We start from the raw sequence: 11,471 nt of genomic DNA, 5'->3' as shown, positions 1-11,471 counted from the left end.
ATGGTGTCTCTAGGAATGGTTTACAAGTATAGATAATAAAGCACTGCCATTATGCTGTTAACCATAAAAATACAACTGAACGCTAAGCATTCTACCTAGTTGAGTTTCCCCTACAGTCTGTTGAAAGGGACCTTCAAGTGTTTCAATTAAAATATCTTGGGGAATTTTCCCCAGGTTCTAACAAGCTATATCAAAATAGAACTCATTTCATGGAAAAAAGGAATCCCACAGCACTTCTTTTTAATAACTGTTCAGCTACAAAATTTTATTGGTATCTTTTTATGTTCCCTCTAGAGGATGTAATGCACAAAAGCATTGCCACGGAACATATAAAATTACAAATGAAATTTATTGTAAAAAGTAGAATGTCTTCTAGACTGGCGTCAGTATTTATTTCATTCAGAAACCAAAACTGCAGTATAATATATTCATTGTCAGCAAGTTCATGTGTGTAAATTGCCATCCAATGTTATTGACTGATATAAGACAGATATTGAAAAGACAATTTAAATTTACTCTTCCAAACATAAACCGTTCCACAAAAGCACTGTAAAAACTCCTTCAAGATTTGGGGTTGTGCTTGACATTTATGGTTAACTACATAATTTGGTCGTGTCATAATCCACTGTGTTTGGCAATTTGGCATTAAACGCCTGCAGAGCAGATTGGATCCTCACCACCTCACTAGTAGACAGCTTGAGTCTATGACGAAGCAAGCAAGAGAAGAGATCTAGACGACGCTGACCGGGTGGGGAGAGTTTATTTACACGGTCTCTTATCTCTAGAAGTTGCAAAAGTGCTGAGTCCTGGGATCCCTGAGTATAGGGGTAGTCCAGCTGCAGAATCAGGTCCCGAATTGCTTCCGGGTCAAAGTGCATGCTGTAGCCAAACACTTGAATGTTATTGATTTTCATATAACCCAGGTTCCGGGAAGGGTCGATGAACTCCAGAGGTTCGTAGTAAATGCTCTCGTTGCCGTTGGGGCCATTTGACTTGATGCGACTCCTCAGGTAGATGTGCACTGTCTCAAAAAATGTCTTCCACTTGTTCCCCAGAGTCAGCGACCAGTTGTAACACTGCAGGGGGAGGTCCAGCTTAGTCCGCTCCCAGTCGGGGAAGCTGTTTTCATCCACAGGCATAAACCAGCTCTCAGAGTGGCTGCCTCCGAAGGGATTGACGTAAACGGCCAACACCGGCTCCAGGGTGCTGTTTTTAGTTAAGCAAATCTGTAAAGAGAGACCCAGGATCATGTGGACCAGGCTCGACTTGTACTTGTTGCTCTTCAAAGTGAGGAGCATCCGCTTCCGCCAGGAGGGGTCGAACCAGCTGTTGAGGCGCATGTCGTTGCTGATGAAGATCGCATGGACCTCTAGTCGCCTGTCCGTTTTCTGCAACAGGTACTTCATCTCGAGATCTTGCAGGTCGGTCTCGAAGCCGATGTAATGATCGGTGGACTCAGCGACCTCGGGCTTGCAGAGCCCCTGGCTGAGCATGTAGCCCGTGTTGCAGGTGCCGCAGCGGGTGCGGTTGTCAGGGGCGCAGGTGAGGCAGGCGGACGCGTCGCCCACCGTGCAGGGCAGGAAGGCCGTGCAGACCACCTGGTCATTGGGACACGTGCACGAGTGCGTCTCTTCTGAAAAGCTGCCCAGGAGCCCATTCTCATTGCAGTAGAGAAAAGACTGGATGCGAGTGAGCCAGTAGGTTGAGGTTCTAAGAATAGAAAACAAAAGGAATCTGCATAAATGCAAAGGCGTTTGTGTTTGTGTGTCCTGCAATCAAGTTACCTTAGGTTTGAAAGCTTCACTATCACGTTCTTAGGTCCTTCCCAGTTATTTAACTGTGATATTAAAAAAACCCACCATAACTGAAAAGATATATACACATATAATATTCATATATTTAAGTATTATGTATATTTAAATTATGTATATATGTTTTCATTCATCATTGTACAACATTAACGATGGATACACTTGATTTGAACTGGAAAACTACATGAAATACCTTCTGAAGACATTGCATGGCATCTCACTAGTGTACTTGGAAGCTGGCTGTGACTATAAATGGGTTGGTTACAGTTTTTTTTTTTTTTTTTTTTTTGCGGAACGTGGGCCTCTCACTGTTGTGGCCTCTCCTGTTGCGGAGCACAGGCTCCGGACGCGCAGGCTCAGCGGTCATGGCTCACAGGCCCAGCCGCTCCGCGGCATGTGGGATCTTCCCGGACCGGGGCACGAACCCGTGTCCTCTGCATCGGCAGGCGGACCCTCAACCACTGCGCCACCAGGGAAGCCCTTGGTTATAGTTTTGAAATGATATCCAACAACGGGAAGTAAAAATGGTTTTATCATCAAATATCTAGAGTAGAATTAGAGTGTATGAATGACGATTGTTCATTCATTCACTCTTAGTTTCACAGAGCACTAATGCTGCAGGAAACCTAAATAGAGAGTGAAATAAAAATGAGAGAAAAACAAGAAACTTTAAATTGTCAATCAATGGATTTAAATCCTAGGGTTTCATCAACATTGAAAGAACAAGTACCCACTGAGAGGGAAAATATTATTAAAACATGTTTGATTTTTATCCTTATGGTCTGCTCAAGAAAATTGTTGAAAATATCTCATTAAAACTAACTACAAGTTCTCTTAATAAGGGTTAAGTGTGTTAGTTGAATGTGTTTGATTTGGATCATTAACATTATTTATATCCAGAAATCAGGCTAATCATGATGCAAATTTAAGATCTTACTTTTCCTGTTTTCCCACATTATTCAAACTCTTTTAGTGTGTTTAAAATCTCAGTAAAATAATGAAGGAAAAGCGAGTGGCCGTGTAATCAGATAATTCTTTGTTTTTATCTTGCTGCTTTCTCATACTAGCTGTATGATCATGGAAAAGTTGAATGGCCTATGTTAGTGATGTCTTCCATATTGAGTTCTTGTGAGAAATAGGCTCAGACTGGATGCATGTCTTTAGACAACTGTATAGAGCATGTGTCACAGTAGACACTAAAAATTGCATCTCTTTTTGGTATTCTTATGCCTTTCCAGTGTTCATTATTCAGTACATATGAGGTTTTCTACAAATTGTATATATTGTACTCAATCCTTTAGACTTATTACACTGCTGCCATTTTAAAGAATTTGTATATGCTGGTAAAATACAGGTATTAATCTGTGTAAATAATCAATAAAAACAATTTTTTATCACATTCAGAACAACATATGGGCTAGATATTCATTTTTGTACATTCATTTTTGGTCTCTGCTCCTTCCCCTTTGCAATATAACATTTTTTTTTAAAGTAAGCTCCTCCCTGTTTTTCCAAATAAATTAAATAACTCCTTAATTCCCTCTCATAACATTTACTTATTTTTATTCGTAGTGCCTTTTTCCACTTAAAATGTTATATTGTGTACTTACTTGTTTATACTCCATTTATCCCATTAAATATAATATTCAGCTTGCCTTTTTCCACTTAAAATGTTATATTGTGTACTTAGTTGTTTATACTCCATTTATCCCATTAAATATAGTATTCAGCTTGCCAGAATCATATATGCTTTGCTTATAGCTTTATATCCCATGCCTAGCAGAATGCCTCTCATACTTAATGAATATTAGATCAAAGGCATAGATGAATTAAAGGAACATTTTCTCAATAAGCATATTTTTAAGTGAAATTTAAAGCCCTAAACTGCATATTTAATACACTTTTAAAGACCTAACTCCCAAGTTGTGGTTTCACAACATACACTTTGACATTTGCACACAATTAAATCTATAAAAAAATCTTAGTAAACATATATTTTAAAAAACGTTTCTTTTCCAGATTCCCTAAATGGAACTGTTTTCTGTAGACCCAGAATAAAAGGTAAAACCAAATCAAACCCAACCAAAACATGAAACATTTTCCTCTTAATTATTTCTTACACTGAAAAACACTGACTGGGAAACTACATCTACAAAATTCATTTCTAACTTTCTCAAGATACTTTAAAAATAAGTTCTCAGGAAAACTCTCCCAGGAGGATGCCTGGGGTTGTGAAATAGGAATGATTGGCACTTTGTGAGCCATACATCTCTATATGAGTATCTCTCCTCCTCTCCTCTGGTTCCTTGTTTTCTTGCTGCAGAATAAATGTGCAAAGTTTCCTTTTTCTGGTTGAGGAAAGAGCCTGATTCATTATTTCTGTATTCAGTCTCAGAATATAGAAATTATTGCTGACTTGTTCTTTCTGCAGTTACTGATATATTTATTTCATCAATATGCTCTCAATGAATTAATCTCTCTCCCTCTTGCCCTCTTTCTCTTTCTCTCCTTCTCTTTCTCCTTCTCCTTCCTTCCTCCCTCATTTCTTTCCATTTTTCTTTTTCTTCCTTCCTTTTCTTCCTTCCTTCCTTTCTTGCTTGCTTGCCTCCTTGCTTTTTCTTTCTTTCTTTCTCTTCTCTCTCCCTTTCTCTCCTCTTTCTCTCTTTCTGTAGTTCTATTTACATCTATCTACTATAAGGCATATAAAATATATATGCTATCGGATTGAAAATTGTATTTTCTTCCTTGGAACCAAAGCATAAATTCCCTGAGTCAATTCATCTCTCACTGTAAGCTCTTATCATGTTTCCAAATCGTAAGGACAAACAAAAAACGAAATAATAGACCTAAGACTGAAGGCAGAGCTCACAAAACTAGGGCACCACAGAAAGACTCATTTGGACACTTTAGAAAAGCAATGGCTTTTCTAGCTTTCAGTCTTTTCCAATCCTTTTCACGTCCCCACAGATGCATTACTGAAGGAATGTGTCCCAGCTTCATGGGTTTCAGTTTGTCATGTATGACTATTGATAACTTGGTGTGCTGTCAAAGCTCCTGTTCCCTGAGACAGAAGAGCTAACACGTGGATTTTCTTCCTTGCTGCTTCTTGTCCTTCCCCCATTACCTACCTTTTGACTGTTTTAGTGCATTTCACAAGTAGGGAATAGATTTTTAAAGGAACAAATTTCGATAATTAGTCTTTACTCTTTGTAAAGTCTTGGTGAAGGCAGTGGTCAAAAATAGAAAACAGAGCAAATTTCAGGACTGTACATGCATTATTCACTTACCCAAAAGATCACTTTTTTTTCCCCTGACAAAGTAAAATTTAACTGTTTTTCTTTTTAAATCTAAACATTTTTTTTGAAATGTCTTCAACATTAAAATTAGGTGGTAGCAAGTATTTTTTTAAACTCTTTCTTTTTATACCTAAGTATTAAAACAAAGTAATGCTACAGTTTCTATTCTCGTATATAACTTTTATTCACATAAACTATTTAGGATCTACTAGGGCTAGGACAGAGGATGCAGTGTTGAAAGATGAGCTCCTGGCAGGCAGGTAGGTTTCTTTTTATCAAACATGTGGTCTTGTCCCTGACATCTACTTAATAACACTTCAATTAATATTTACTAAACAAAGGAAATAGGAAAAGAAGGAAAAAGGACGGAGAGAAGGAGTAAGGAGGGAGGGAGAGAGAAAGAAATTAAAGTGAAGGAACTACACAGATTATAGAAGAACAGAAGAAAGAAACTAGGGGAAGACAGTATTAAAGCCATTGACTTGAGAATGACAATGATATGGAACAATTCAAGGGATACAGGAACTCCTTTTCCATCAGGAAGTAAGTGTGCACGTGAAAATAATTTCTAAAAAGCTTTAAGATGATAGTGTTACAGAAAGAAAAATACCTTCCAGAGTTAAGTTAAACTTTTGGAAAAAATATAATTAGCTAAAAAGCCGATAGCCTGTTTTTATTTGAAAAATCAGGTAGCAAACTAAGTTGAGAAGATTAGACGTACATTAAGTTCAGTTGTCTCTGTTTAATCTGTAATATTCTCTATGTAGTTAAAATCTGCTCTTCTCTACAGGACACATGTTATGTGAGTGTCAAAAGAGCACTAGACTGGGAGAATGAACACTGGATTTCTAGGTCAGACTTCACCTGGTGACCTGGGACAAGTCACTTAGCCTCTTTAACTATGAGTGAAAGTTTTAGAATTCCAAGAAACATTGGTTCAGATTTTGATTCTGCACGACCCTGGGGAATGTGTACAGCTTTCTGAACCTCAATGGCTCACCCTGAGTTCACCTGTTGATCTGTTGTCAGGATGAGGTGATGTAACAAATCCCATCCCACATGGCACTTGCCATCTGGTTCTACCAGGATTAAGTCACTAGCCACTGCAGCTGCTGTCCTTCAACACCCTCCGAAAGGAGTTCAAGGTGGAGATCGGGAATGAGGCACTCTGTGCTCTGGGAAAAACTGGCAGAAAAGGCGTTCAGATAGTTAGGTACTGCCAGGAGAAGAATTTATGAGCCCAATTCTTGTATCTCCTCATATCCAGAAAAATGCTAAAATCCTTCATGGTGACGTCTGCTCCTCGTGACTAGCAAACAGCGTCTGCCACAATGTGTGCTTGACTGTGTGTACCCCCCCTTTACTAAAATCATATAGAACACTGACCTTCCCCCCTATCTCTTCAGAGCCATTTCTCAGAGCCATCTGATATGCTGTCTCCCAGGCTATAGTCCTCATTTTGCCCCCAATAAAACTTAATTCACAGCTCTCAGATTGTGCATTTTTTTCAGTCGACAATGTTAAATGGGATTGGCAAAACAGATTCCTGGACCCCACCCCAGACATACTATAAGAACTCCTAGGAGTAGGGCTCAGGAAGCTCTTTTTAAAATATGCAGTCCTACAGAAAAAACCAGTCTTGGCAAAGCAAAGAGCATTGCACTAAGAGAACTATATTTGCAAAGGACTTGAGGTTAGGAAAGGTTTTGTTTTAAGGAACTAAGTGAGAGCCAGTACAGCTGGAGTGAAGAGAATATCAGTGCAATATTAGACTGTGTAGTAAGTAGTGGCCAGATCAGGCAGAGTATTGTTTAGGTTTTAAATTTATTCTATGTGCAGTAAAGAGTGGTAAAGAGATTTAGCCAGAAGTCGATTGTATTAAATTTAACAACCATCTTTCTCCTTGTATTATACCAATAGTATTTTAAATATCACGTAAAGCTGATGTACTTTTAATAAAATGTTTTTTTTTTTCAGGGCTATAATAAAACAAAATAAGCAGTCCTGGAGAAATGTTTTGTACACAGAAGCTGTAAGTTTCCTATGTATGAAAATTAACAACCAAAACAACATTAGGGGCTCTTTAAATATCAATTAGCTCTCAAGCTGTAAGAATATGTCCAGAAGAAGGTAGGGAAAAGTTAAAATTTCTGTAAAGAGGGCAGCAGCAGATGGCTTTGAATTAACATGCATTTGGGGCCTTGTGGCCACCGTGTATGCTAAATTTGCAAACCCTGCAATAGAAATCTTTGGCATGCACATACACAGAAGAATAAACCAAACACTAAAGCCTACTTTAATAAATTCTACTGTGTTACAGTAATAATAATTAGCTATTTAGTGAATTTCTCTCATATCAGGGCCACCCACTTTGTACTTGTTATTTTTAATTCTTCACAGTAACTTGTAAAACTTAAACCCATTTTAAAATTTGAAAAATACTGAGGCTCAGAGTTTCAATGACTTTCTTGGTTATGTATCTATTAAGTATTACAATGAAGACAGACTCAGAGAAGCAAGTCTATTGTTTTTATAATGTGTGTTGAATAGTGAGGAAAAATGCTTAACAAATGACTTTAGGAAAAAAATATTTCCATGCTGGACAGCATCAAAGGTAAAATAACTTTTAATTATTAAATAAAATTAGGCACTTGAGTGACAGCCCACTATATTGGCTTCAACCCACTTTTGGGAGCTAAACTATCAACTTTGAATATTGTTTCTTAACTCATATGGAAAATGGGAATAAAATATAGGTTGTTGTAAGAATTAAAGCACAATTGCTGGAAAAGCCCTTAAAGAGTGCCTGTGCACAGAATAAATGGTAAATAAATGGAAATGCTTATTCTTATAATCACTGTTATTACTATTGTTATCTTTTAAAGAAATAGCATCATATGTACTTTCTTTATTACAAATGCTATTTTCTTCCAGGAAATGGAAATTTTCATTTTATCTTCAACCATTTGTGTACTACATGCATAATCTTACTCTTTATCTCTGCAATTCACTTTTATCAAATAGACCTAGTTATTGATAACACCACCAAGACTGTATCACATCCCAAGAAAAAGAATATCATTGTCAAAGGTCCCTTGGTTATGAGTCTCCCAAGGAAGCATATGTATATATATGTATCACATGTGTATATAGATATACATCTATAAACCTATAGATGCATATATACATACACATTTTATTTTTATAAACTTGAGTTCAAGTATCTACTAAAACTTTTGGCTTGCAGGAAGACAATGGAAAAGTGAGTGAAGCAGTTGAAGATGTAGGTCGTATTTTAAAGATAATATTAGCCAAGGTAACATTCATTAAGGTTTTCTCATGTGCACAGTCTTTTTACAGGCATTATTTCATTTAATTCTCCCAATTCTCACTCCTTGAAGTAAGGACCCTTGTTATCCCAATCGATATTTAAGGACATGAGTTGTAAAAAGCTTAGATAATTAGAACTTATAGAAGGTCAAATAGCTGGTAAGTGGTAGAACTGAAAGTGTATCCTGATCTTTATTACTCCCAACAATTTGGGGGGTATGACACCAAAAGCACAAAAGATAAGAGCAAAAAAGTAGTAAGTGGAACTATATCAAAGCAAAAAGCTTCGGTCCAACTAATCTGTAATTCATTTGGTTGAATGGTGTACACAGAAAAATCTGCTTACTTCTTAGAGAGCTACTGAAACATTTTGTCCACATCTGTGCTGCATTTAATGCTATAGTTCAAGAAAAATCAATAGATATGTCTTCCTTCTACTTATAACATAAAATATGAAAAGAAAAAGTCAACATTCAGGGTATGAAATGTGAGGCACACGAAGAACACAATTACTTTACTGGACATAAAGGGAATATATCATCAAAAAAAAAATAGAGTCCACGTCTAATTTTCCTCCAAAGATTACCAAAAATCAAAATATTTTGCCCACTAAATCACATTAGATGTTAAGTTAAAAAGACTTGAAAAGTATTTATTATGTGCAAGTTCAGTCTATTAAGTATTGTAATTGAGGAATACTGACACAAATGCAATTACTCTGCAAATGTGAGTAACTCAGGTCTCTCCTATGTGCTTTTATAACATCCTGATTTTCACCCACCATAATATTCATTATACCAAGTCATTATTACCCAATCATCTGTATCCCTCATTACATTATACATGCTGTGAGGGAAAAGATATATTTGTTTACTTCATCATTTTATTATCATAACATACCTAAATCAGTTTACAGTGTTTATGCTTAAGTTTTCCTATTACAACCTTTTGAAACTATTAGTCTTAAAATATGTTATGATGAATCCAAATATGAAAATCTAAACAATATAAATAGAATACGTTAAAATAAAATTTATGAAAAGACCATTTTATTTTATCTTTCACAGATCTGTTCATCTCTGACCCTAATATTTCAAGCTAAATATAAATTTGACATGAATGAATAAATTAATGAACAAAAAAGAGAAACTAAAGAAGCAACTTCAAGGCTAAATTGTTAATTCCTTGGTTGTATTTATTATTTTTAGTATTTCATATGATTTTCTTGATATCCAGTGAGTGATAAACATTTTCAAAAACTGTCTTATTTACATAATTTCTGTTTTTCTTTAAAGTACATTTCATGACCAACTTCTCATCAATTTAGAAAAAAACAATAAAATGTTCTTGTTGGGCACTGAAAACTTGAAAACAAATTAAACTATCATTTAAGTAATTTAATCAAATTTTAATATGTTTCTAAAAGTGATCCTATTTATATCTAAAGTATATATTTCAATTAAATAAAGAAAACATAATTTGTCCAAATTCAATGTCCCTCTAGTCATATAACCATGAACACAATTATGGTATGAACTGTCTATGTTATGCCTGCATTTGTGTGATAAGCATCTCTCCAAATTGAATGTCTCTGAACTCATTTTCTTCTCTCCTAATACAACCATGATTGTTATCTACAATGATGGATATTAACTCATCCCTTCCTGTCTCAACTAAAGTAAAACTTAGTTTCTGGAGGTCCTGTACCTTCTCTTTTTGTCATTTTATTACATTTGTGTACCTCCAAGCTAATCTTTCTAAAACTGATTTATTTCTTATTGCATGGCACCCAATATCCTTCATATAAAATATATATTTTGCCTAACTTTTAAAACCCTTTACAATCAGACAACACTTAGCTTTCAGTACTCTATAAAGTATGTTTTCCATTTAGGCTCTCCCTGTTCCCCTCCCTAAATACGCCAGATCAATTTCAACCACAATGAATTTTCTTGTTACAGAGTTTAATGTCCTTTCTCTTCCGCTTCAATGCAAATTGAATCATTTCTACTGTAAATAGTTTTTCTTAATAATCCTACTTACAACAACTTAATTCTTTGAATGAGTATATTATTTATCTATATTACCGTATTTGTAATTAAGCCACGTACAGCCATATATTACTGTTTAATAGATTCTTATTTCATTATTTCAACTAAAGTATACCATTCATTATAATAACTATAATTTTTACATGTTAGTTTTCATAGTTGGAATATAGGCTCCTCAGAAAGAAGAAAATGAATGTCGTTTCATTGGAATCCCTAGAGACTAGCAAAATTTCTTCCCATGCAACCCTGCTAAACCAAATTGCTAAAGCAAAATTGAATTCTAGATTTATGTTTATGGAAAAATGTCAGAGGAAATACTTTTAAAAACTCCTCAACACAAAATGCCAAATAATTCTGGCAAAAAATTTTTAAATGCATTTATGATGCAGAAAAAAATATGGAGTAAATTTCAGCTGCTGAAACTGAACTAAAAGAATATATATGTAGGAAGATGTGGGTGTACCTGATCTAGAGGTTTTGGTGGCTGTGTTGGGTATAGGAAACAAAGTCCAGAACAACTGAAGGGCAAGAAGTTGAATTGGAGACCTGCTCTAAGAAGCTGGGAAGACTGAGACTATGCACTTAAAGAAAGAGTCAGCTTAAAAACAAAACAAACAAACAAGTAAACAAACAAAAAGGCCTAGAAAAGGAAGAGAGCAAAATGAGTGCCTGCCCTGACCTCACTGTTAGTAGAAAATACATAATCTACAAATTCAAAGTTTTTTGCAGAAAGTACATAATCTAAAAATTCAAAAACACCAGTGAAAATCATAACTTATTTTAAAGTGCTCCAAATTGTTTTATTGTGGCAAAATGAAATATATACTTTCTAAAAGAATGCACATCCTTAACATTTTATGAAGGACTTGAAGAATCAATACAGATGAAATTATTTTGACCATGAACTCACAGTAGGAAAAAAAAAAAAGAAAGAGGAATCAGGGTCCCAAGATTAAAAATGTGCAAAAGGCATAATCTTAACA

The 11,471-nt window shown here is 35.6% G+C and overlaps 1 protein-coding gene across 2 annotated transcripts in view; it reads right to left on the bottom strand.

Moving 5' to 3' along the window:
* Window positions 1-274: 274 nt before the first annotated feature.
* The window catches only part of BRINP3 (BMP/retinoic acid inducible neural specific 3), a 414,347-nt gene continuing 403,150 nt past the window's right edge, over window positions 275-11,471 (bottom strand). For both annotated transcript variants that reach the window (XM_079900069.1, XM_079900068.1), the window contains exon 8: window positions 275-1,710. In XM_079900069.1, coding sequence (XP_079756195.1) covers window positions 594-1,710 — 1,117 coding nt within the window. In that variant the 3' untranslated portion in view covers window positions 275-593. The remainder of the gene's footprint in view (window positions 1,711-11,471) is intronic.

This window comes from Stenella coeruleoalba (genome assembly GCF_951394435.1).
Source record: "Stenella coeruleoalba genome assembly, chromosome: 1".
NCBI lineage: Eukaryota > Metazoa > Chordata > Mammalia > Artiodactyla > Delphinidae > Stenella > Stenella coeruleoalba.
The sequence above is the reverse complement of the archived record's forward strand: the minus strand, read 5'-3'. Positions and strand labels throughout refer to the sequence as shown.